The sequence below is a fragment of the Muscardinus avellanarius genome (genome assembly GCF_963383645.1).
Source record: "Muscardinus avellanarius genome assembly, chromosome: 2".
NCBI lineage: Eukaryota > Metazoa > Chordata > Mammalia > Rodentia > Gliridae > Muscardinus > Muscardinus avellanarius.
Window position 1 is genome coordinate 127,153,502 of NC_137787.1, and position 27,946 is coordinate 127,181,447.

A 27,946-nucleotide genomic window follows, 5' to 3' on the forward strand; every position below is an offset into this window, starting at 1 on the left:
ATCTCTTTGAGTATTTTCTCTACCGCTGGTTTTGAAGACATAAATTCCTTCAGTTTCTGTTTGTCGTGGAAACTTCTTATTTCCCCATCTAATTTGATAGAAAGTTTTGCCAGGTAGGAAATTTTTGGCTGGAAGTTGTTTTCTTTCAGAGTTTGGAATATGTTACTCCAAGCCCTTCTGGCTCTCATGACTTGGTTTGGGAAGTCTGGAGTGATTCTTATTGGTTTGCCTCTGAATGTCACTTGGTCCTTTTTTTGTTGTTGCCTTTAAGATTCTCTGCTTGGCTTCCAAATTGATCATTTTGACAATTATGTGGCGTGGGGATCCTCTTCTCCGATTCTGTCTAAAGGGAGTTCTATAAGTTTCCTGGACCTGTGTATCGACCTCTTGCTCTATGTTTGGAAAATTTTCTGCTATTACTTCCTTGAAGATATTGTTGATCCCTTTGGTTTCTCCTTCTTTTTCCTCCTCTATTCCAATTATTCTTAGGTTAGCTTTCTTAAAATGGGCCTATATTTCTTCAATGTCAGATTCCTGCTGTCAGATATTTTTTCCTAGATTAGAAACTATGCGTTCATTTTTGGAATGATCATCTTCTAAGAGTGAGATTCTGTTCTCCATGTGGTCTAATCGGTTGTTTGTGCTTTGAATTGAGGCCTTTACTTCATTAATTGCATCCTTTATCTCTGTTTGGCTCTCTCTGAATTCTTTTTGAAACACCTCTATTATTTCTACAGTTATTTTCCCGATTTGATCTTCTAGAAATCTCTGAATTTCTGTTTTATCGGGTTCTGATGTTGTGGCATTGTGGGCATTCATTGCTCCATTGTTATTCCTCTTTCCCATGATTTCGGGAGTTTGTGCCTTCTCTGGGTTCTTCCCTTGGGTCACTATGACTTCAATTAAGGTGCTCTGGATCTCGAGTCTGTGGTATCTCAGTCACCACTACTCCTTTACTGGGTTGTATCACAAAGTCTCAGACCCAGGTAGTCAATAGAGGCTGCTTTAGACTATGGGGGGTGCCAGGTTGCGTGTTCTCCTATGGTGTGATATCTCTGCCACCGCCACTCCCCCACTGGGTTAAGTCCCTGGGAGTCAGTACTGGGATTTCTCCTCTGGGGCCCACAATTTGCCTCACTGTTGTTGAGTACGCAGATGGAGCTGTAGTGGACTCGGTGAATTTGCTGCTGCTGCTGCTGGTGGCAATATGGCGCTGCTGCTACGCCCTCGGCCATGAAACTGGCGTATTTCTTCTCTGATTTTGAGCTCCGCTCTGAGTCCCTGCAGCGTGTGCTGAGCCCAGCCACTGGGAGCTTTAGATGCTCCCTGCGCCGAAAAATCTGCCGAATCCCGCCGGGCTCTTCCGCAGCGGCTCACCTCGGCTCGCTGTCCAGGCTCTTCCGCAGCGGCTCACCTTGGCTCTCTGTCCGCCGCTTCTCTCTGGAGCCTGGTGGGCTGTTGAGTGCATTGGTCTGGAGCCTTTCGGTGAGCTCGCCGCTGCCGCCAGCAATAATGCGCTGCTGCTGCGTCCTCGGCCGTGAGGCTGGCGTATCTCCTCTGTGGCTCTGAGCTCTGTTATGAGACCCCCTCCTCTCTGGGGCTGGTGATTTTTTTGTTTCTCTGGTGATGGTGTTTTCTGGCTATGAAAGGCGCTGATTTTGTTGTAATAGAGATTGGTTGTTAGCGGGGCTCTTAAGCCCCACTTTTCTCGGTCGCCATCTTCCCGGAAGTCCCCCTTTTTTTTTAAATTTGTTTTGTTACTTTGGTACTGGGGAAGATTCTACCTCTGAGCCCCAGCCCAATTTTAGTTTTTAGTTTGAAACAGGGTCGCACTCACTAAGTTGCTGAGGCTGGCTTCAAGTCTGCAATCCTCCTATCTCAGCCTCCCAAGTACTTGCCCTTGCCCATAACCCCCACCACATGACAACTACTACTTTCCATCTGTGTGGATTTCCTGGCTCTAGGTACCTCATATGAGAGAGGAAGCGGGCTGGGAAGGATTGCTGTCCATAAGAGCCCCAGAGGCTTGAAACCTAATATAATCCATAAGCCTAGTTTGTGTCCCAATTACTCACACCTGTAATACCAGTATTTGAAAGGCTGAGAGAAGAGGATAGCAGGTTCTAGATGAGCCTCAGCAATTTAGCAATATCCCCAGCAACTTAGTGGAACCTTTTATCTATTTTTTTCTTTAAATTAAAAGGATCCAGGTGTGGTGGCACATGTTTGTAATCCCAGTACTTGGAAGGCTGAGACAGCAGGTTCACCACCAGCCTCAACTACTTAGTGAGGCCTTCTGCAACTTAGTGAGAAATTTTTCAAAATAAGGAATAAAAAATAGGGATGGGGGTATATCTCAGAGGTAGAATGCCCCTGCATTTGGTTCAGTCCCCAGTACCACAAAAAGAAAAAAAAAATTGAAAGAGCTAGGAGTGTAGGTTAGAAGTAGAATTCCCCTAGGTTCAACCCCCAGTACTACACACACACACACACACACACACACACACACACACACACACAGTTTTACCATAGGCTAGATATGTATGCCAAAGATATCTCAATTTTATTCCATGTTTTAATTATATTGTGGTTATATAGAAAAAGTTCACAACTGTTAGCAATGTATACCAACATATGTAGATCTATGCTTTTAAAATACTTTAGCAAAGGGGTGAAAAAGAAAAAAAAAAGAAAATCTTAATAATTGTGAAATCTAAGTAATAGGTAAATGAATAAAAGTAAATAAAGGTGAAACTAATGTGCCAAAATCTTAATGATCACTTGTTAAGATTTGGGTATGAACTGTCCCCCAGAAAAGCTCATGTGTTGGCAGTGCAGAAGTTCAAGGGTGAATCCTGGATTCAGGCTCCAGTCTCATCCGTGAGTAAATCCATGATGGGGGAATCATTTGAATGGACTCCCTGGATGGTAGCTATAGGCAGGTGGAGTGGAGCTGGAGGAGGGTCAGGAGATGTACTTTGATCATAGCAATGAAAAGGATGACTATTGAAACTGAAAACAGGAATATAAAGATTCTCTGTCTTTATCTCTATTTTGAGTGTGTTCGTTATACAAAGAAGACACCATTCTAGAACACCCGTATCTTTCTCAAGATCTGGCTTAAATGTACCAAGATCATACCATGTGTGCAGTTTAGGATGAACTGAGCGAAGCCCAGCCCAGGGCCTTTAAGGCCCTGTGAGCACAAGCAGAGAAGCTGAGCCTCTGCCTCCTGTTTGTAGACCTTGAAGTCTCATTCCCACCAGTGGGCAACTAATTCACAAGAGTGCCCATACATCTCTAAAGAACAAGCACAATTTTCTAATGAGGTGCAATATAAATTCTCATTTGCAAGGAACCATTTCCTAAGGCAAACTATATTATCTGCAGGAAGATAATGTGGCCTGCAGAAAGCATTCTTTACACCACTCTGGACTCTGGAAAAAGGCTTAGTTTTTGGAGCCTTACCATGCCCTTTAGCTCCTTCCACAATGGATGCTATGCTCTATCTTGACTTCAGGGACATCAGCTGTGCAGGGACTAATTGCCTCTAAGTGAATTCAAGCCAGTGTGTGTGTGTGGTGTGTGTGTGTGTGTGTGTGTGTGTGTGTGTGTGTTAAAATTACAAACAGAAAAATTTAGCATCTTGCCAGGTGTGATGGCACATACCTGTAATCCTAGTACTTAAGAGCCTAAGAAAGGAGGATTGCAGGTTGGAGACCAGCCTCAGCAACTTGTTTCCAAATTAAAAAAAAAACAACAAGATGGGGGTATGGTGTGAAGGTGGAATGCCTCTAGGTTCAATCCCTCGCACCACAAAAAAGAGAAAAAAATTTTACCATCTTAACTATTTTTTTTTTTTTTGGCATTACTAGGGATGGAACCCAGGGGCATTCTACTTACAAACACCCCCAGCTCTATTTTTTATTCTTTATTTTGAAACAGGGTCTCACTGAGTTGTGAAGGGCCTCACTAAATAAATAGCTGAGGTTGGCTTCGAACCTGCACAATCCTCCTGTCTCAGCCTCCCAAATGCTGGGATTACAAGCATGCACCACCATGCCTGGCTATCTTAACTATTATTAAATATATTATTAAATACACAGTTGAGTACCATTGAAAACATTCACATTTTTGCGCATTTTCAGAACTCTTTTCATCTTTTAAAACTGAAATCACTTAACAGATTCCCATCCTCCACCCCATGACAACCACTACTTTCTGTCTCTGTGAATTTGCTGATTCTAGGAGCTTCATGTAAATGGAATCACATAGTATGTGTCCTTTTGCATCTAGCTTGTATTACTTAGCATAGTATCTTCAAGGTTTATCCATGATGTTATGTGTCAAAGTCTTTTCATTTGGGGGCTGGAAATGTAGAGAACATATGTGGCATGCACAAGGTACTGGGTTTGATCCCTAGTGAAACGGGGGTTTCTTGAGAGAAAACCCGGCGTTTCCTCGAGATGAAATGGAGTTCCCTAAGAAGGAACTTGACGTTTCCTTACCGAGTTCTTGTCTACAGTGAGCGAAGAATGACACCCACAGACCTCAAGAAGGGGAGTAAAAGGTTTATTGGAAGCAGCAGGGAATGGGGAAGGTTGGCCGAACACCCCAAAAGGGGGTGGAACTCTGAGTCCAGTAGCGGCCTTCAGGACAATACTTGAGAGTAGCCCAAGCCAAATTGCCTTCAGGTGCAGGCTGCTTTCTTCCAGAATCCACGCGATCTGCCAGAAGGAAATAGAGAAAAGTGGCTGAACACCCAAAGGGGCTGTCGGGTCTCCTGGTGTCCAGTAGTTGTCTTCAGGTCACTACCTGAGTGTTGCCCAAGCCAAGTGCCGTCAATTACAGACTACTTTCTCCCAGAGTCCACGCGATCTGCCAGAAAAGAGGTGCAGGTCACCCCTAGGGGCCTGGTCAGCCTTGATGTCCAGCAGAGGCCTTCAGGTCACTACTCAAGAGTCGCCCAGGCCACATGCCCTCAGATACACTCTGCCTTCTCTCAGGGCCAACACGACCTGTGAGAGAGAGAACATCTCCCCAAAAGGGGAGGGGGTCCCGAGAGGGAAAGCCTCAATTGCTGATCCCCAAGGGTCATTGCCCACTGCTTGCAAGTCCGCTTTTGGTCAGGGTGACTTTTGGGAATTCTGGGAAGCAGCTCACAGGATTTGCATAGGGTATTTGCAAGTCCTTTGAAGAATCTCCTTTCAGGAATGCCAGACTTGTTGGGTGGGTTTGTTGATTAATAAACATATGGCTTTGTGAAGCTCTAGCCTTCTTATCTCTGAGCCTTTGGAATTTCAGGTATTTGTCGCCCCTCAGGAAACTCAGGAAATTAACTTTTTTCTACCGAGGCCTTTTCCCTATCTGCCTATTTCCTTTCTATCTCCTCACTAGCATTAAAAAAAAATATATATCTTCCTTTTCAGTAAATAATATTTCAGTGAATTGTGTCTCACATTTTCTTCATCCATCCATCCATCCATCCATGAACACATTTGGGTTGCATCTGCCTTTTAGCTATGGTGAATAATGCCACTAAGAACATCATGTGCCAACCTGCCACTTCTTGCAACACAAAGTTTTTCCTCAAGGTTTCAAAAATCCTAGGAACAGCTCGTAGCCTGGATTCAAACGCCAGGTACTGAAAGGCTTGCCCAATCCCACCTCTCAGGAGAATAAGCCTGTGTGAAGGCAGGAAGCTGTGCTCCAGCATCCCAGAGCCCAGGAATAGGTGGTCTCCACCTCTTTTCTGGTACACTTCCTTTCAAAACAATAATAAAACTAAAACATGCTGGCAAGAAGCTAAAAGGTAGAAATTAGCTCCCTCAACAATTTCCTTTTCTGCAAGGGTTGTTACATCAACAGCAGATATATTTCCAAAGCTTCATTCCAAAGATACACAGATGTATATGTTTGCTTTGGTTTTTTATATATATAAAAGTTTACTTTCTTATTCAACAGTAGATTGCCTTTCCATATAGTAGGAAGGTTTTAGAAATCTAAGTTATTCCCTATTATTATGCTGTAGATAATAATACAAAAATGCTGAATGAAATATTCTTATGTACACACTCTTGCATATTTATGTATTACTATAGGATAGAAGGAAAATGTGCAGTCAAAGTATAAGGATATTTTTGATAGGTATAGCCAAATGGTCTTCCTAAAGGATTATGTTGTTTTGTCTTTTAGCTTTAAAGAAAGATTACCAACATTCTTTAACATTAAGGGCAAACATTCCAGTTTGTTCATATTAAACCACAAAATATTCTTGTCTTATTTATAAGCAAACCTATATAGTCTATAATACTTAATTAAAATCTCTTTAGAAAATCTCAGTTAAAAGCAGGGTATGGTAGCACATGCTTGTAATCCCAGTACTTGAAAGGCTGAAACAGGAGGATGGCAGGTTCACAGCCAGCCTCAGATACTTAGTGAGGCTCTCTGCAACTTAGTGAGACTCTGTTTCAAAAATAAAGAATAAAAAATGGGAGGTAGAATGCCCCTGAGTTCCAACCCCAGTTTCACAAAAAAGAAAAATGAAAATCTCAGTTAAGCTAGCATGGTAGTACATACTTGTAACCCCAGTACTTGGTAGGCTGAGACAGGAGGATCTCAGGCTCAAAGCCAGCCTTAGCTACTTAATGAGTGAAGAGCTCTACAACTTAGTGAGACCCTGTTTTCAAGTAAAAACCAAAAAAGGCTGGGAGTATAGCCCCCCGGGTTCAATCCCTGGTAGCACAAAGAGAGAAAGAAAGAAAGAAGAGGAAGAAGGAAGGAAGGAGGGAAGGAAGGAAAGAAGAAAGGAAGGAAAGGAAGAAAGAAAGAAAAAGGGAGGAAGGGAGAAAATCTCAGTTAAGTTAGTAAAAATTACCTAATTTCAGCATCTATTATCTCCTTTTAGCTTTAGGCAAATTTAGTGGGCAAAAAATGCAACTGTGTACTTCAGCTAATGATAAATTCCAGGATTTCTCCTCTGACGGATCAAGACATTTAAAGTGAATACTGTAAATATATTGCATCTTTTACTTTGGGATTACATAGGTGTGTGTGTGTGTGTGTGTGTGTGTGTGTGTGTGTGTGTGTGTGTTTAGGGGTTGAACCCAGGGGCATTCTACAGCCAAGCTACACCCCTAGTCCTATTTTAATTTTGCTTTAGAAAGGGGTCTTAATGGGTTGCTGAGGCTGGTCTTGAACCTGCTACCCTCCTGTCTCAGCCTTCCAAGTACTGGGTTTACAGGCAGGCAGCACCATGCCCAGCTACATAAATGTTTGTTTGTTTGTTTGTTTGTTTATTTGCGGGTCTGGGGATGGAACCCAGGGGCATTCGACCTCTGAGCTACACCCACTGTTCTATTTTTTATTCTTTATTTTGAAACGGGATCTCACTAAGTTGCGGAGGGCCTCACTAAGTAGCTGAGGCTATCTTCCAACCAAGATCCTCCAGTCTCAGCCTTCAGAATGCTGGGATTACAAGCCTGCGCCACCACGCCCAGCCATAGATGTATTTTTAAATACCAGGTGTCTTCTGAAGAAAATCTTTACTCCCTGCCCCTCTTCCCGTCTTAATTTTCAGCTGTTTGAAAAATTACAAACTGTCTAAAAAGACGAAGTCTAGGCTTTGATGCCCATTTGCTTTGGAGAAATATTTACGCCAAACCCTCATTTTAATGACTTGAGCTACTGGAATGGCCTGTGTATGTCAGCCTAAGCAAGCGATTTCACGATTATATTTCAAAATCGTATTTCAAATTTCATCAAATTGCCTGTGACGTGCAGGTTTGAAGAGCGGTCCCCATGGGTGACGACCGCTCCAGCCTGGGCTCCGCGGGAGGAGGCGGGGCTGCGCATTCCTGCATGTTTTGGGTGCTGGGTGCGGGCGGGCGGCTCTGCGGGCTGTCCCGGCCGCGGGCCGCCTTTGTGTGCGGCTCGGCTCCTCGGGGCGCGGCTGCGTGGTGCAGGGGCGCAGCGGGGAGGCTGGGCGGCTGCGGGCGGCGTCCTCGTGGGGGGAGGACGTTGGCCGGGCTCTGTTGTTTTGCGCCCATTGATCGCCCACTCTGAGGATTCCGGGGGCAAAGTGACCCTCCCCGCCGCCTGTCGCCTCCCGCCTCGCGCCTGCCAGCTCTCCACGCCCCCCAGCAGGACCCCAACGCTGCCGCTCCGCCCTCCTCCCCTTCCTCCTCCTCCCAGTCCTCTAGCTCCGATGCCTGAAGTTATTAGGAGAAATAAGGTAGCCGAGGCGACCACATGGAAGTTGTGACAGCTCCCCGCGGCGCGCCCCCGCCGCGTGCGCTGCGGCCTCGGCTCAGGAATCTCCGCTGACTCGTCGGAGGCTGGAGGTCCCTGCCTGCCGGTGTGCGGGATGGGCCATTGCTGCTGCAAGCCTTATAACTGCCTTCAGTGCCTGGACAAGACGGTACTTTGCCTTCCCTCTCTCCTCTCCCCCTCCTCCTCCGCCAGCCGCCGCCGTCCCAGTCCCCGAGCATGCGAGGCGTGCGCGCTTTGTTGGTGCCCAGGAACCTCCTTTCACTGGTTCCAGTGAGCTGATCGTGAGTGGTCTCACGCCTCTGCGGCGCCTTACATAATTCTGTGTTCCTGCAGGCTCCCAGGGAACTGTTGCATTTTCTCGAGACAGTAGGAGCATCTTGAAATGCAAACTGACGGGAAATCCTCTGAATATTCTTAATGCATTTTAACGTACCTGCGAAACCTGAGACTTCCGGTGGGGAAATAGGAATTAGCTAGACATATTATTCCTCCCCTAGCTGCAACTTGGAAAATGTATCATTCTATTAAAAAAAAAAATAGCAGCCATCCTTGTCATGTATATTCTAACTGTGGAGAAGAAAGCACACCCAGGTACAGTTCTTCCCTCCTATTGCATCAGAGATGGGTGCAGAGCACAGAGGTGAAAACTTGAGCAGGTAGGAAGCAGATCCGAGGGTGTGCTCACGTACACACTTGAAGGAAAATTCACAGCCAGGAGACTGAACATAGAGAGTGCTGAAAAGTGGGGGGCAGATCCAACACAAAGGCTTTCTTTGCTTTTGACACTTGGCTGCTCTGCAAGCTTGCAGGGGGGATTAGGATAAACTTTTAATTTCTTCACTAGGTAACTCTTGGCAAGAGCTCTTGTCTCTGTGATATATCTTATTATCATGCACATTCGAATTTCTCAAAGATGCATGAAATGGAATTTCACAGGGGGTTGAAATTGCTTCCTTTCCACCCATGTGGGCATCAGCTATTAGATAGCTTGAGGGATAGTATGTGACCAGGTGAAGGAAAATATATGGCTTAATTTAAAACTCATTACAAGGCAGTCACTGGGGAACATCGTACTTATCAGTTCTGCTCATGAACTTTGACCTTAAGTAGGCTTACACTCTGCTTTGGAAAATTAAAACGCTATCTCAGAAGTCACTTGGTACTTTTGTTCCTGTAGAAATCACTATTTCAATGGGTTCGGCATTCACTTTCATGAGTATAAACTAAAATATTTATATACACATTATGTGCTTTTAACAAAACGAAATATTTGCAATTGGTCATCTCCAAATCCTGAACACTGAAATGCTTAAACACCCCCACACACTCCTTTTTGTGGTGCTGGGAATTGAACCCAGGGACATTCTACCTCCAAGCTACACCCCAGCCCTATTTTTTTTTTTAATTTTGAAACAGGGTTTGCTAAATTACTGAGGCTGACCTCCAACCTGTGATCCTCCTGTCTCAGCATCCCAAGAACTGAGAGTACAGACATGTGCTACTCTGTCCATTTAGCCTCCCTTTTAAGAGAAATAGTCACAAAGAGGAGTTGAAGGAAGCTTAATGAGAGTTCTTATAATAAAAAGGAAAACTGTAGTACATGTTCAATAATATTATAAAGTTAATATTCCTAAACCCTGAGGCAAATGTTTTAGAAAGAGGCAATACTATATAGACCTTTCTGTTTGAGAAAATATATTTTAAAGTGAGTCCATTCTCTGTGTCATTCTTGTATTCAGAGATTTTTGGAAACAAATTCAGTGTTATTTCATCTCCTTAGTGGCTTTCAAGTGTTTTAGCTTTGAAACTTCAGACTCAATACAAATTATTCTTTATGGATGAAAACTTAAAAATGTATACTGCATTTATTTACTTATTTTCCATTATATTCATACCATTAGGAATTTTCCATTACATTCACACTTTTCCATTGCGTTCATATTTCTCAGCGAGATTTCAGAATAGTATTCCTACTTGAGCTTTTATAGATATACATTCAGGGGTACTTTTAAGGAATTGAGGACTTTTCTTTTGAAAATAGAGGATGGTGTTGCTTCCTTCAGCTGCCTACTTTTCAGGATAACTTCACAGGCAGTCTGCCAGAATAGTTTATTTACTTGTCATTACCTACTGGACTAGGCATTGCCTAGTAGGAGCAGTAGGCGATCCATTGCCACCTCCAACTTCAGAACTCAGTACTCCTGTGAATCTCATCTTAAAAAAAAAAAAAAAAAAAAAAAAAAAAAAAAAACACCTTCAGTGTCTTCATGGATCTCACTACCCCAGCACTGGGATACTTTGAAAGGGGTCTAATAAGTTGTTGATAGTTTTTTGTTACTTCAGCCCAGCTTACTAATCCTTAAAAAAACCACATTTTCTCAGGACTTTGCATAGGTACAAAATAGAAAACTTTATTTTGAAAAATTAAAAAATGACTTTTAACAGTTTGATCATAGCATAGCTGACAGTGTTTCAAAAAATGTGAACATGATTATAGATTTTTTAATAGTCAGTTTCAGAGATGAGGTCAAAAAATAGAAATCTGAAGATCCTTCTTTAGTATTAATTTACTGGAGAAAACTATAGAATCTTGCTTAGAGTATAAAATAAAACTTTTTGTTAAGTGAACAAATGGATTTTAAAAGCTATTTGTGTTTATATAATTCCAATTTGCAAACTAACCAATGAGCAGTGTTTATTGCTGGTTTACTCTGGGTTATCAAGAAGTTCTTCAAATGCATGACCAGTCATTGTTTTGATGGTACTTCATCTTTTCCAAAGAAAGTATAAGTTAGGTTTAGCAACAATAACAAATGTAAAGCAGTAACTTAAATATCAGTTGAAGACTGGAGTATAGTAATTAAGTGAAAGTTCTGTGGTGCTGACCACACCTCTTTCTGGAATTTGATGAAAGGAAAAGCGTGACTAGAGCCACTGGCAAAGTTTCTCAGAAAAACTGGAAGGTGAATCACTCTTTGAAGAACGGGGCAGAATTTTATTAGGCTGACGAGGAGAAGAAATGCAATTCGAAGCAAGGAGTGCATATGGAAAAGTGTTTTGACCCAATTTAATGAAATATGAGAGGGATATCTCATGGTCAACACAGTGGGAAGTATAGCTTATAGGGACTCTGAGGAATGTACTAGCCTGAAAGCCAAACTTAGGTTTTTAACTTGTGTTAATTTATTTATTTTTTATTTTTTTTAAACTTGTGTTAATTTAAAAGTAATTTTTTTTTTTTTGGAGTTTTAAGCAGAGATGCAATCTATAGAAAGCCTCATCTACAGGTATGGGCATGATGCAGGCAGCCCATCAGGACACCCTGATGGTCCTGTTCACCTGTGAACTCGACATGGTCCAGGATGAAGCCAACAGCCCTACAGGTGCAAAGGCTCCTGATTCTTAACCTTCCAGAGGTGACCAGTTTTAGGAAGGCTGAGTCATTATAAGAAAGAAACTACATGTCTAAGCTAGAATGCCAGCCTAATTTTTAACAATCAGAAATGTAACTGACAAGCCAAGGAATGGTAACAAGCCTGATAGTCCTTTTTGGAGTCAAAATTCTAGCGTGGGAAGCTCTGATGCAGATAGAATCTGAGCCACAAATTATGTTATTTAAGAACCCAGTGTAGCTGGGTATAGTGGCACACACCTATAATCCCAGTACTCCGGAGGCTGAAACAGGAAGATAGCAAGTTCAAGGCCAGTCTCAGCAACTTAGCAATACCTTGTTTCAAAATAAAGCATAAAACAGAGTTGAGGGTGTAGCTTAGACATAGAATGTCCTAGATTCAGTCTCTAGTACCAAACAAACAAACAAAATCCAGTAGCCTCGGTACCTGATGAGCCCATGACCTGTCACTGCCTCTGTCTGACATATACTTGAGAGGGCTACGTGACTGCTAGTGACTGTCTTTTCTAAGCTGCCTCTGCTGACCAAATAACCTTGTAATGCACCGATTCTTTCTCATATTATCTTAATAGATTGAATTTGTTGCCAAATCATGCTGGTTTAAGAACTACTCTGTCCCCCTAGAGGTAACTTGCATATCTCTTCCCTAAACTCTTAGGGGTTGACTATAGTTTTGATTAGAATCATAGGCTACTCTTATCAATCTTTTCTTTAAAGTCTTAGTAGAGGTGGAGGTTGAGAAAAGCCACCTCTTTTCCTCCCATGTATGCCTGGGTCTCCTGACAGCAATGCATTTGGGAAGGTAATTAGAGGAGGAGAGACTGGAGAAGAGGTCAAGAAAGTTCTTAAGTGCAATATGAATAGATTAAAAACCATGGCGCTGGTCTCTTTTCCTTTCTCTGGCACTTACTGTGGGATTCAGAATTTCCCAGCATCACTGCCTTTGGATTTGCGCCCCCTCTTCTTGGCCCCATTAGTCTCTGTCATTTCCAGTTGCTCATTAGTAATCCAGATATAGATTTTTCTTACTACAACTCCATCTTTTAGGTAAACTAGATGTTTTTATTTAACCAGTGACTTTCCCCAGCTTGCATTGAGTACAAAGGCTGGAATTACACATTTTAGCTTTAGTTCTTATTTCCTTTAATACTAGGTTTGGCTTGGCTCATTTTTCACACAATTAGACATGATAATGTATTGAAGAATATTAAATGTGTGTGATGCTTCGCCTTTCATGGGTTTATATTAAATTTCATTTCAGGATAGAAAAGCAGATCATTATAAAAAATCACAGTGGCCTTCGTGCTAATTATATGTGAAAGAAAGAATAGTTATTGATTAACTCAAACATGGTATCACTGCTGCCTTAAAGCTATAAGAACTGAAATGAAACACAGAAGGTCAGTCTACCTCCCAGGGGGTTTCCTGCAGAGCTACATTATGAATCTGGCCAATCTTCACAATATTAATATTGAAAATGAATACAGTGTTCACAAAAGGCACTGTGAAAACAGCTCTGAAGACTCATATATTCTAGCAATGTCACCTTGTGGCTGGTGCATTTGGAAATACAAGAGTAAATGTTTCCCTAGGAAGACAAAGTTCTACAGTGCTGAATTCAACCCTAACCTGAATTCCTGGGTGAAAAGCAATATATCCCCCAGCTTGTATTATTTTTTATTTTGAAACAGGGTCTCACTAAATTGCTGAGGCTGGCCTCGAACCTGTGATTCTTCTGTCTCATCCACCCAAGTACTGGGATTACAGGTGTGTGTAACCACCACACCCGGCTGTAATATAGTTTCTAGGAAAAATGAAAGATCGCTTAGCCTTGTCGCATTTTAGTGTTTGTGTGTTGAATGTATATTTTTAAAAATTAGTATAGAAAGGATCTGGCTATTGCCTCAAATACCAGAATTCCATACATTTAAAAAAAATTTAATCCCTCATAATTCTTTTGTTTAGCTTGGAGGAAAAAATGGCCTGGCTTTCATGGTTAGATTTTTCTTAATCACTGATTTCAAAGCAAGATAAAAATATAAGAAAGATTAACTGAGAATCTCTGAGCTTACATATAATTAACATATATATAATTTTTCTTTTAAAGTGTATGAGAAAGGCTGGGTGTGGTGGCACACGCTTATAATCCCAGTACTTAGGAGGCTGAGACCAGAGGATCACAGTTTGCAAACAGCCTCAGGTACTTAGTGAGGCCCTCTGCAACTTATTGTGAGGCGTTGTTTCAAAATAAAGAATAAAAAATAGGGCTGGGGGGTGTAGCTTGAAGGTAGACCCCTGGGTTCAATCCTCAGTACTGAATATATATACATATATATGTGTATATATATATATATATATATATATATATATATATACACATATATACATATATGTATGCATGTATGTATGTATGTATACAGTGAATCTTATGAAATTGCCCTTGGGACCTCTTGCAACTAACCAAGAATCCCTGCAGGAAGGGCCCAGGGTATAGGGCTAAGCTACACCTGTTAGAATCCCAACTACTGTGGAGTCTGGATCCCAAATTTGAGGCCAGCTTGAGCAATTTAGTGAGACCCTATCTCAAACAATAAAAAGGAAAGGAAAGGCTGGAGCTGTAGCTCAGTGGTAGGGCACTTGCTTAACATGTGCAAGGACCTGGGAATGGTAGGGGGTTCTGCATATCCCCCTGCCTACTCATCCTCTGGTCCTCAGCTTAAATCTTCAAGGCAGCTTTCTCCTACTGAGTTACATGATGTTGTTTTGTAATCATCTGTGCATTGACTGATTCTCTGAGATAAGCACCTCGAAGGCAGAAATATCCTGCCTGGTGCATAGTAGGACCTCAATAAGTTATGTGCTGTTTTGTATTAGTCTCCTGTTTCTGAACCAGTTAGGAGTGATAGCTGCTCAGAATCACTCAGTCAGGATTCAGTTCTAACAATAAACAGGCAGTTCAGTTGGCTTTTCGTTCAAGGAGGGGCTTAGGTGGCCGATGCCCAAGAAGCTGATGCTAACAAGGAGTGGCGTTTTCACATCCTGTTACCACCAGGCTCACAGGGTAGCTCCAACCGCTGCACAGAGAGCTCCCATGGACCAGGCTTGTTGAAGTAACACAGTGTGGCAGGCGTGCCTGGGGCTTGGCCACACATCCAGTTGCTCAAAGTCCATGGAGTGATAAGTAGGTGGCTTCAGTGTGCAGGCTTCTCCAGGAGGAGAGGTGAAAGGCAGCATTCCTCAGGAGTTAAAAGGCATTGGAACCGGGTCTAGAAAGAAGGGTAGGCACCACTGAAGCTGCCTGTGGTGGCGGGTTTGGGGGTAGAGATAGAGGGAGGAGTTGGGTGCTTGATGGGACTCGCTTACCCTGAGTTCCATCTTTGAGTAACACACATAGTCTCTGCTGACATGAATGGAGAGCTGAGTCCCCAGGACAGAGGCCCATGACTAAATGAGAGAGGTGCTAAGAAGGGGCAGCTGCAGGCGGGGGTGTGGATGAGTTTTCCCAGAGTGTCCGTTTCCAGTTCAGGCTGGCTTTGAGTAAACAGTCACTTTGGAGGAGTAGGCCCCTTCAGCGTTGCGATGCCTGGACTGTGTCACCGGGATCATCTGGGTGGCTAGTACTCAATTCTATTTTTAGCTCTTTTGAGTGAACACAGGAGCTTGTGTGCTTGGCACCAGGAAGGAATTTTCCACTCGTTCCCCGTTGTGGGAAACACTGATCTAACCCTGGGTGGTCCGAGGAGGCCTGGCTCCTGTTCCAGTCATCCACCCTGTCATCACCCAGGACCCGCCATTGGTTGGGGAACAGCAGCAATAGTGACTTGAGATCTTTTCAGAAGGAGCCCTGAGGGTTCCCCAGAACCTGCTGTATTCTGTGGAGCCGCCATGGATGGGGGTGGCCGTGCAGCAGAAGTGGGGAGTAGGAGGTTCCCCGAGGCACCCCGCTAGCCTGAGGACCCTGTTCCTGTGTGACTCATTTCATTGTAGGGTGGCACTACGTCACTCTGGTTTGGCTTGCAGGAAACCAAAGGCAGTTTGCTCACTGCAGATAATTTATAAATTAGAAGAGTTGATGTCATTTCAAAAACAAGCACTTAAGAAAGAAGAGCCGTCGCCAAGCTGCGCAGGCTAGCTGGCTTTGGGGAGCCGGAGCTGAGCTGTGCTGGCATCTGCAGCAGAATGTGTTCTGAGGCCACCGGAAAGGCACTTCTGGAGTTGTCAGGGAACACTAAATAGCTCCCCTATCTAATCTATCTGTGGTTACAGCCTCATGGACGCTGTAGTGAAGAGGGTCCAGACCCTGAAATGCACACACAAGTCAGGGCTATGGAGTGGGCAGTGAAAGCAACCAGGGAAATTTTCTTGGAGCTATAGCAGTTGGGAGCTGCCTCTGCCTCTTACCAGTCAGTGTGCAAAGCTGGGTGGTAAGAAGTGTAGAGATCCAGCCGGGCGTGGTGGCGCACGCTTGTAATCCCTGCGTTTGGGAGGCGGAGACAGGAGGATCACGCAGGTTTGAAGCCAGCCGCGCTGGCTTAAGAGACCCTGTTTCCAAATTTTTTTAAAAAAAAGTATAAAATAGGTCTGGGAGTGTAGCCCTGAGGAGAAGGGCTTCCAGGAACCCCAGTACCACGAAAAAAAAAGAAGAAGAAGGAGGAGGAGGAGGAGGAGGAGGAGGAGGAGGAGGAGGAGGAGGAGGAGAAGGAGAAGGAGAAGGAGAAGGAGAAGGAGAAGGAGAAGGAGAAGGAGAAGGAGAAGGAGAAGGAGAAGGAGAAGGAGAAGGAGAAGGAGAAGGAGAAGGAGAAGGAGAAGGAGAAGGAGAAGGAGAAGGAGGAGAAGAAGCCTTTGCCGGGTGTGGTGGCTCACGCTTGTAATCCCCCGCACTTGGGAGGCGGATACAGGAGGATCCCACAGGTTCGAAGCAAGCCGTGCTGGCTTAAGAGACCCTGTTTCCAAAAATAAAATAGGTCTAGGAGTGTAGCCAGAGGTAGAAGGGCTTCCAGGAATCCCAGTACCACCAAAAAAATTTAAAAAAAGAAGTGTGGAGATCCAGCCTAAGGATCAGTGCAATGCAGATCTTGAGGTTGCATCTACTTAAGCTTGCAGAGAAAGGGGGAGTCTTGGTATGTTTGATGAAGAATGTGGGCTTTGCATTAGAACTTCCACTTTTGCGTTAGAACTCTCACCTTTGCCACTTCCAGGCTGGTTGCACAGGGGCTGGTTACTTCTCCAGAGAGCCTCCATGTTCCTTCCTCATAAAAAGAAATAAAACCCAAGACCACTGGACAGCACGGTTGCACCTCATATCTATGGGATTGAACCAATTGTGGATAACCATCAAGGCTGCAAATTTGTTATTTTTTCAGTCCTGGGGATGGAACCTGAGGCTTCGTGCGTGCTAGGCAAGTGCTCTATCACTGAGGCACACCCCAACCCCTCAGATATCTGGAAAAAGAAAATGCCCCTGTCCTAAATATGTACAGCTGTTTTTTCTGGTCATCACTTCATAAACAATACAGTGCGACAACTAGTTAAATAGCATTACGTATAATCTAGGTATGATTTAAAGTTTGTGAGAGGAATCCATAAGCTATATGCAAATACTACACCATTTTATATAAGAGATTTGGACATCCACAGATATTGGTATTCTGGGCCAGGGAGCATGGTGTCCTGGAACCTGTCCCAGTATTTGGAGAAGTAAACAAGGTAAAGGATTCACTTAGCACTGTGCCTGGCCTATAAAAGAAAGTGTTTAATCACCTTTATTTACTAATAAATAATTTGTAGCCAGAACTTTCTAGAGTTTAGTAAGCCTCTCCCTCCAGTGCTGGGAATTAAACCAAGGGCCTTGTGCATGGTGGGCGATCATTCTACCACTGAGCTACTCTCCAGCCCCTCCCTTAGACTTCTCGATTTCTCATGATGGTGCCTATTTCCCCAAATGCAGAAGGCACAGGTCTCTAATCTCACTTCTGTCTTCTCCCCATTCTCCCTTCCCTGTCTCTTCCCAGCCCTCTCATTGCTTCTCCTGCGTCCTCCCTTTTATTTTCTCACTCTTTCTCCTTTAGTGTTATTTGTGTTTCTCCTACAGGCCTGGCCACTTAGTATCGGCATTAGCCTTTCACCAAGTGATTCTCTCTACAGTCTTCATCCTTGACCTTCACAGCTGGCATCTGCCCAGGCCTCTCCTCCCACGGGGACTCTTGCCACTGCTCCCCCAGATGCCTGGCTCTCCTATGCCCAGAGGGTAGGGTGGTCCTCTGGGCTGTGGGAGACCCCTGAAGCCCCACACTGCTAATATCCCACAGGCGCCACTGCAGGAGCCGGGGATTGGAAACTGAAGTCCGTGTGCTGTCTTAGTTAAGGACCCGGTGTCCCCTGCCTGCTCTGAGTCTGTGCAGTTCCTGTCACTCTGAGGGCGAACACCCAGTGCTGCTATTTCTGGACTGATGAGCACAGGGTTGCAGTTCTTTGGCTGTGTTTGGGAATTAGAGGAGATGAGTATTCAAAATCACCCTCCATAACAGAAGCAAGTTAGCTTTTCCTTTCTCACTAGTTTAAGATTATTTCAGGGTCAATACTGAAATGACTCCTTTCCAAAATACTAAGTTATCTCAGTTGCCAATATTGTGGTGCTGTTAGAACCATGTGTAACCCTGGAATCAGCCTGATGAGAATACTTCCTTGTCCTGGGTTCTCATTCTTTCAACTGCATCAAAACTGAGAGTAGGGGTTGGGATGTGACTCAGTGATAGCGTGCTTCCCTGGCACTTGTGAAGCCTGGGCTTCACCTCCAGCATCACAATGCATGTGTGCATGTACACACACGCGCGCGCACACACACCTTCAAGTACAGTCAAGGCAGAGCCAGGAGGGGGTTCAAAGAAACAAGATGGATTATGTAAATTCTAAACACAGATAACTAGTACAGAAAATTGCCAGTTCTCTATAGGATGTTATCTAGCAACAAGTAAAATAAAAAGAACCCACAAAAGTGTAATGACATCTAACCCCTGTATGAACTTGCTAGGCGCTAGACACTATTCTTCCTACATCTCAGATATTCATTTACTTACTCCTCATGGCAACTCTGCGCTGTGGCCATGGCACTGAGGCAGCATCATTTAATGACTAGCAAAATCACACACTTTTGGATGTGATCACCAGCCCTGCATTCAGGGGAAACAAGAACAATGGACTGGGTGGAAGGTGAGCATTTCGTGAGGTCTGTCTTCTGGGCTGTTCATTTGGACTGCTATGAAAAAATATCATTGACCAGGTGGCTTAGAAACCCAGAAATGTATTCTTCACAGTTCTGGAGGCTAGGAAGCAAGGCCGTCTGGTAAGGGCCCACTTTCTCATAGACCGCACCTTCTTGTTCTGCATGCTGAGAGAGTAGTCTATTCTTTGAGAATTTTTTTTTAAATAAAGGCATTAATCTCACTCACGAAGGCTCCATCCACATGACCTAATCACTCCCAGAGGTCCCACCTCCTGGCAGCGCCACTGTGGGGTTAGGTCTTCACCACATGAACTGTGGGGGCACTTATATAGCAGGGCCCATTGCCCCTCAAAGGATTCATCTATTGCTACATTTCTTAGGGGAATGACTACCTAATAATTGTTAACCCTGGCAACTCTAATAGCTCCCCATCTATTATGAAAATAGAGTTTTATTATTGGCATTATAAATCTTGTGACATTGCTTAGCAAAGGCCCTTTGGATGACCTGAAACTGCCCCGACACCCAAAGCAGCGCCCTTGTTACCCAGAATCTGAACATTGGCCATGTCCCATTGAGCACAGATTCATCAAAGGTATGGAAACCGAAGGCAAAAGCAGTAATGAGGAAATAGCATTGTATTTCTCAGATTTCTGTCATTGTAACAAAATACCTGAGATGATTGGCTTGTGAAGAAAAAGGGTATATTTTGGCTCACAGGTTTGAATGTTCCAGCCCAAGAGTAGGTGGACCCACTGCTTTGGGCCTTTCCTGGGCCTGCTCTTGGCAATGGCAGGTCACAGAGCAAATTGCTCACCTCATGTCCAGGCAGCAAAAGAGGACACGAGGAGGCTGGGTCACACAATCCCCTTAAATGGCACACCTCCAAAGACCTAAGGCTCTCCCACTAGGCCCCAACCCTTAAAGGTCCCCCAGCACCTTCCAGTTGCTCCATTTAATACATGGACCTTTAGGGGACATTGAATATACAACCTACAGCAAATATTCACAAGACTCTCATGATACTCACATTAGGTGTTTGCTCTACATTTTTAGTCAAAATTCTCTCTGAAAATCAGTTTTCTTGGGGAATAGATGCTAGTAAATTCTATTGAATGGCAGAGGCTCTCTTCAAAGGTCTGGTATTCTCTGACTTACTTTTAGTACTTCCTAATTAGTAGCAGTATCATTTAGTAATAAATAATAAACTATTTATGGTGACTAAGTACCCAGATTACAAATTCAAATTATCTTCCACTACTTCTCTGTTTGATGTCACAGAATATATTTGATTTGAAAACAACTTAGTGGTTAATGAGTTGCAAATAGCATTATTTGCACTAAATAGTACTTCAAGTGTGTTATTTCCTCTTGTTCCTTCTATTGATCCTGATAGTGGAACAAAAACTCAGAAACCTTAAGCACCTGATGGTCTTATTAACAAAGAGAATGTTTTGTGTGAAGCATCTGCTCTGATCTTCATTATTGACTAGGTAGCTAACCAGGTATGGAAAAAAGGGTAAGTTTAAGGGGACCAACCTGTGAAATAAGACTTTGCCCCTCAGAAAAACATAGAAGGGACTTTTTAATAGTATAAAATCTCATACTAGTGATAAGAATTAGTAGTGTATAATAATACGTGGCAATATGTTAATATGTAGGACATAGAAGTGCAGCAAATTATTGCAGGATAGTATGCAAGAGTGTAATATAAAGGAAAACACAGCCATGGGTGTTATTAATACTATATTGCAAGCTTTACCATTTGAATGATTACAAATGAGTGAGTCAGACTTGGCTCTGTACATTTTTTATGTTTGTAAAATGAGAAAAGTTATCTCCTTGAGGGATGGACCTAAAGATATTTGCTTAATATGATTCATTAATTAAACATGTGAAAGTACTTATCTAGCATAAAACTAGGGGACTCCCGGTATCCGTTTTGTTTTTTCAGAATGAAAGTGCCCTTGTGAAAGAGAAAGAGCTGTCAATCGAACTTGCAAACATCAGGGATGAAGTTGGTAAGTAGGGCATTGAAAATGAGGACCATAAAGAATGTCTTTTCCTGATTCCTATAAATGTATAACAAAAGCAATTATGTCCCCGTAATAAGCCGGAGCGAACCTGCCTCACAAATGGAGTGCCATCCCCAGCACAGTGGTGGGCTACTTGCAGGCGGCCATCATTTTTACGTGTCTGTTGTTATAAAAACAGCTCCATAATAAGTTAGAAGTGGGACTAATCAGGCCTCGACTGCTCTTCACAGATGGCAGCACATACATCAATCTGCTGTGTGGGCTGTGATAAGCGCCTCTCCATCCCGGCACCTCTGGTAACATACGGTGTCATCTGTAAGACACAGATGAGGCACGGCTTCATGCCGTGACACATACCCTTCCACTGATTGCTCTGTGAACCAGGACAAGATCAGAAACACAAATTCCTTTGGATCAAAACTCTGAAATACCTAACTGTGGCCAATAGGATAGTTTAGTTCAGTCTTCCAATAAGAGGATGATCCCAGCCACCAAAGATGGGAGAAGAGATGGGCTTTCCCACTAGGCCAAGGACCAGACTGGGTATTTATCACGTTCCAACCTCTTGATCCTGTTTCCTTTCTGGACCATCTGCCATTCTTTTTATCCATCAATAGGGATCAGTTAAAGGTGAGATAAACATGGCCCCCTCCCATTGGCCTGCTATTCTCTGTGCCAGTGAGCTTTCTTCTCCATCTACTGTGGCCCCCAGGAACAGCCCACCTGTGCAGGTGTGGCCTCTTCCATGAGCAAAGGGACTTGGACCCTCCTGACAATCCTGGGCAGGTGGTCAGCCACGCACGTGGCAGAAGGCCAGCCTTTCCCTTTCAGGGACCACAGGCCCTCAAGTATGTAGTGGGCAGGTAGTAAATTTCAAAGTTACCTTTCCCCTAGCCTTTTTTTCCCGTGTGTGTGTGTGTGTGTGTGTGTGTGTGTGTGTGTGTGTGTGTTATTGAGGATTGAATCCAGGGACTCTTTACCACTGAGCTACATCCTTAGCCCATTTTTATTTTTTATTTTGAGACAAGGTCTTGCTAGGTTTCCCAGGCTGGCCTTGAACTTGTGATCTCCTGCCTCAGCCTCCTGAGTTGCTGGTATTACAGGCCTGTGCCTCCATGTGCACGGTTTTTCCTCTTCTTCCAAATTGACTTTATTATCCTGTGAGTTTCATGACTTCTTGTGTTATTGAAAGAAATCAGCAATGGTAACTGCCCTCGCCAAGGCCCGAGGGCCCCATGGGAAGGCAGTAGGTGATGCTGTGCCATGCCAGTTGCACCCCCATGTGACCCACAGATGCCCCTGAGGAGGAGCCAGGGAACAACCCCAGTGTGGGCTCTGTGGGTGATCCCAGCCAGGGAAGGCAGTGGCAGAGTGGGAGAGAAGCTCTGAAAAGCCGAGGTGCATGAGAGCGACGCTGTCCCCACTGATGGAAGAATGGCCACCAGGGGGGAAATGACAGTCCCCTGCTCACCTAGAGCTCTTGGCTGGAAGAGCCTCATGCTTTCTCTTTGTCGTTGTCATTGTTTGCACAGAGTCTTCATGGCGATTGAGTCCATCTCTTGAAGTCACCACAATTTCTTCCAGCCCGCTAGTCACTGGGCATCATCAACATAGGGTGTCCTCAGTCACCGCCCATCCACAACACAACCTCATCACCATGGTTGCAGCCTGTGTCTCTGGGTTCCCTCCCCAGTGTAGCCCCTCACGATCTGGGTCCCACCTTGGTCCTCAAAGGTTCACGTTCAGGGGGACCCACTTTTCTATGAAGGGACATGCCTGGCACACTTGCTGGTGGTGAGTTGGCTAAAGACAGAGAGCTGTCGCCATTCCAGGAAGCCTCTCTGTCCACTCAGGAGTGGCCCTACTAGCTCCTCATAGGATGGGGCTGCTTGTCCTGTGTGCATGCACATTACACACGCATGTAAACACACACAGCATCTCCATATTGATGACTCCCCATGGTCTCTTCCAAAGATCATCCTTGCCCTTCTCCCATTGATAGAGACTATGGAATGCTTCAGAGGCTTAGGGTAGAGATTCCAGAATTCTCCATTCATAGAGGCCAGTGTCTTAGTAATATTTTTCACAGATTTTCAGGGCCAAATAAATGCCTCATAGCACCATTTAGTAATTAGGTAGGTCTAAGCAATTTAATTTTTTATGTTCCAGCCATTTAGTTGATGTTTTGAAAAACTAGTATAAATTTAAAAAAGAAAAAAATATATATATATATTCATTTAATTTAAGAAACCATAATTACTTGCTAGAGGTATGTGTGGGCTCTCAGGCCCTGCACAATGTCTTGAACGTTGGAGTCAGGTGTGATAATGCCACCCCCAGATCCTGTTTCACACTTGTTTTTTTTTTTTTAAACCACACTGAGTATTTTTATTTTATTTTATTGGTACATTGCAATTATACATCATAATGAGGTTCTTTGTATTAAAAAAGCATACATGCATACAGTACTTCCCTCTACATCCCATCCCCTCCCTCCCCACGAGTTAGTGAGACTGGTACTAATACCTTTACATACTGCTGTAGTATTATTTGAATGGTTTCCTTCCTCAGTCCTCCCTCTTCCTCTCATTAACTCCCACTCTTATCCCCCTTCAACTACTCTACTGATCTCTCTCAGAACTATTTTAAAGTCCCTGTGTTTTCCATTTTCTCTCTAGTTTCCACAAGTGAGGCAAAACATACCACCCTTGACTTTCTGAAGCTGTCAAACCTCATTTAACGTAATATTCTCCAGTTCCATCCATTTTCCTGAAAATGACATAATTTTTTTCTTCTTTATGGCTGAGAAAATGCCACTGTGTGCATACACCACATTGTCTTAATCCATTTCTCTGTTGATGACCACCTAGACTGGTTCCATAATTTGGCTGTTGTGCTTTGTGCTGGGTGCATGTGCCACTATAGTATTCTGACCTTAGTTCTTTAGGAACAAAGTGTGAGCTGGTGTTGAGCTTACATGAAAACTGTGAAGTCAGAGTTCCCAGGTGTCGAACGAAGACCCAACACCACTGTGTTACCGTTGAGATCTAAGCTAGCCCGCAGGCCCCTGTGAGCTTGCTGTAGTGGGTGACTGGGGGTGCCTCAGCACACAATTTGGCAGCCACGGGCTTCGGGACGTTTCTCTGCATTCGGTGACTTGAGCATGCAAATGGGCAGGTCTTTGGAGACCCAGGAACTGAAAGTTACTCATGAGTCTGGTTCATCCAGAAATGTGAACAGTCTTATTCCATCGGAGTGCCACCTCCCACCATCCTCTCCTCCTTGAGCCAGACATGCTGGGGTCAACTTAGGGAGAAATAGGAAAACACCAAATCAATAGACGAGAGACATCAAGTCCATAGCCCTGAAATGCTATAAACCAGTCTATGTGAGATGGATGACTTTGCAAGGTTTTCTAAGGCCTAATGGTTCCCATGGGCTCGCAGGGCAAATTGGTTGGCCTCTCTGTCCCTTAGGCTCCCTTTCATAAAATAGAAAAGCCAATTAAAGAAGAAAATGCCAATACAGCACTCAGTAAAGGTGACTTGGTAGTTACAACTACCAAGTGTAGCACCTTGAATCCAAAGATAGAGGGCAAATTCTACTCTCTCTTGGGAGCAGATAGTGTAAACTCCTCCCTGGAGAGCACCCTGTGGTTCTGTGGGTGGGCTTTGAATCTGAGAGTGCGCATCTGATGCAGCTGGGTTCGGTGTGCCAAGTCCAATGCCACTGGCTTCCTACTTTCTGGAAACTTTTTAATACAGCAGGCTGCCCAAGGATTGCATTGGGTTTTTGGTTGAAGTCATTCTATTTCTGCATTAGTGCTAAGAATAGAAACAGTATTCATCTGCCAAATGAGAAAAGCTGGTGGGCCACAGGGAGAGGCCTGGCAGCGCCACACCCTGTCCATTCAGTCCAAGTTCACCCCCACCCCCGAGGAGGCCGCTCTAGCAAGTTCTCAACCCACTGTCAGAATTGCATTTGTGAGAGAAGACAGACAGAAGGGGGTGTGGGAATCCACTACCAACCGTAAAGCTCACAAATTCTGGAACATTGGCCTACAAGGTGTTCCCTCAAAGAAGAGGAGGAAGCATTTAAGCCTTGTTTCTGAATAGTCCAGGGAGCCCTGTGGTCAGCCTCACCTGTGCCAGAAGCTCTGCCTCTTATTAGCTGAGTCCATGGGAGTCAGCAAAGGTTCAGGGACCTGGGAAGAGGCTGTGAATTCAGACACAGAAAAAAAAGAAGAATCTGCCAAAAGTCAGAATAATGCAGGTGTCTGTATTGCAGATTCCAGAGCAAGACTGGCCTGTCGCCCAGATCTAACACTTGTTTCTTAAACTTATCCGTATCCCATTAAAGTGCTGCCCTAAATCCTACCAATATCGGCTAATAAATACCCATCAGTTGTCCACACCCTTGAACTGAATAAATTCAAAGGCTTTTAGCAGAGTCACTAGGAGCTACCCTAGAACACGGAATCACAATGAAGACTTACCCTTGGGCCCACGCTGGGAACAGAATAAAAATATTTGAGGGAGAGGTCTAGACACGATTTATTAAGTAATGTATTCATTAATTCATTCATTTCATTTCTAGGGGTTGAACCCAGGGGCACTCAACCACTGAGCAACATCCCATCCCTGTTTTATTTAATTATTTTTTTACTAGCTTATAATAATCTTAAAAACCCATCACACCCATAAACCATCAGAGGTGAGGTGAGAGAGGGAGAATGAATGCTACAGTATGTGGAGACGGTAGGGAACACAGGCATTCCCTATTTTGTTAGAACAAGATTTCACCAAGTTGCTGAAGTTGCCTTCAAACTTGCAATCCTCCTGGCTGAGCCTCCCAAGTACTAGGATTACAGGTGTGTACCACTATGTTCATCTATGATCTAGGGCCACTTTTAAAAATCCCAAGTGTTTATGATGTACAGTGGAGTTTAAGAATCGATGAGCTGGGAGTGGTGGTGCACGTCTGGCCTGTTCAAGGCCAGCCTTAGCAATTCAGTGAGACCCTCAGCAACTTAGTGAGACCCTGCTTCAAAACAAAAAATAAAAAGGGCTGGGAGTGTAGCTCAGAGGTAGAATGTCCTAGGTTCAATCCCCAGTATCAAACAAACAAACAAACTAAGAATCAGTGAACACATTGAAGGAAGAGTTTTATTTGGGTCTTATACGAGGTGGGGAGGGGCAGTAGATAACTCAGGATTGGCTGGGGGAGGGGCTCCCTTAGTAGAGGGACAATGGGGAGAACAAACAGAAGCCATAACATTTTAGAGCTTGTCTGTATCTTTTTTTCTTTCCTTTGTGGTACTGGGGTTTGAACCAGAAACATTCTACTTCTGAGCTATACCCCCAGTTCTATTTTGTTTTATTTTGAAACAGGGTCTCACTGAGTTACAGAGGGCCTCACTGAGTTGCCGAGGCTGGCCACCAACCTGAGATCCTCCTGTCTCAGCCTCCCAAGTACTGGGATTACAAGAGTGCACCACCACACCTGCAGGTCCACATCTTAGTTACTCTAGCCTACCCACCACGCTTTATTTTTTATTTTATTTTTATTGGTGCATTAGTCTCACATCATAATGTAGATCGTGTTGATAATGGCATATATTCACACAGTGCTTGGTGCCCCCACCCCACCTTCCCACTTCCCTCCCTTCCAATACCTGTGTCCAGGTTAACAATGTTATATTCACATGTATACACATAGTTGCAGGTAGCATTTCCATTAATGAGCCTCCCCTACCTTCCTCGCCGTCTCCACTGAGGATCTTCTCCATTATCTGAAGTCCTTCTAGTATTTCAAATATTCCCCCAGCTCGAGCATATTAGAGAAAACATGTCCCTTCTCTTTCTGTGCTTGGCTAATTTCACTTAACATAATGTTCTCGAGGTCTTTCCATCTTTTTATGAATGATGTAATTTTGTTCTTTATTGCTGAGTATATTTCCATGGTGTATATTTCCCATAATTTTGTCATCTATTCATCTGTTGATGGACACCTAGGTTGGTTCCAGAGTTTGGCTACTGTGACTTATGTTGCTATAAACATGGGTATACATATGTAGTTCTGTGATTTCAACCCCTTTGGAAAGATACCCAGTAGTGGTATAGCCCGATCATATGGTGGATCCATTCCCAGTTTTCTAAGAAATCTCCACACTGATCTCCATAGCGGCTGAGCTAGTTTGCACTCCCACCAACAGTGTAGAAGAATTTCCATTTCCCCACATCCTCGACAACATTTGTTGTTATTTGACTTCTTTATGCTTGCCATTCTGATTGGGGCTAGATGGAATCTCAGTGTAGTTTTGATTTGCATCTCCCTGATTGCTAATGATGTTGAACATTTTTTTCATGTATCTATTGGCCATTTGTATCTCTTCTTTTGTGAAGTGTCTATTCAATTCCATTGCCCATTTCTTGATTGGGTTATTTATTTTGCTAGCGTAATGTCTTTTAAGCTCTTTATATATTCTGGATATTAGCCCTCAACTAGAGGGATAGCTGGTAAAGATCTTCTCCCATTCTGTAGGCTTTCTCTTTAGATTCTTAATGATTTCCTTTGATGAGCAGAAACTTTTTAGTTTGACGCCATCCCACTTGTTAATTCTTGTTTTAATTTTCTGAGCCTTGGTTAATTCTTGTTTTAATTTCCTGAGCATTGGAGGTCTTGTTGAGGAAGTTTCTACATGTGTCTAGTTTCTCCCTGTTGGAGTGTTGAACCTATGCCCTCCTCTAATAGCTTCACAGTCTCTGGTCTGATTTCCAGATCTTTGATTTATCTCAAGTTGATTCCTCTGCAGGGTGAAAGGTAAGGATTTATTTCCATTTTTCTACAAACAGCCAGTTCTTCCAGTACCATTTGTTGAAAAGGCTGTCTTTTCCCCAGTGTATGCATTTGGCCCCTTTGTCAAAGATCAAGTGACTCTAAGTGTGCGGGTTTGTTTCTGTATCTTCTATTCGGTTCCATTGGTCTGTGTGCCTGTTTTTGTGC

General features: G+C 43.8%; 1 protein-coding gene across 6 annotated transcripts in view; it reads left to right on the top strand.

The window, feature by feature from the left end:
• MTUS2 (microtubule associated scaffold protein 2) overlaps positions 1-27,946 on the top strand; it is a gene marked incomplete at both ends in the record, with an annotated part of 419,292 nt that overhangs the window by 335,720 nt on the left and 55,626 nt on the right. For 3 of the 6 annotated variants that reach the window (XM_080688798.1, XM_080688799.1, XM_080688800.1), the window contains 2 exons: positions 8,366-8,419; positions 20,860-20,926. In XM_080688798.1, the coding sequence (XP_080544924.1) occupies positions 8,366-8,419; positions 20,860-20,926 (121 nt within the window). Of the gene's footprint in view, positions 1-8,365; positions 8,420-20,859; positions 20,927-27,946 lie in introns of those variants that run through there. The other 3 variants (XM_080688795.1, XM_080688796.1, XM_080688797.1) reach the window with 1 other exon arrangement.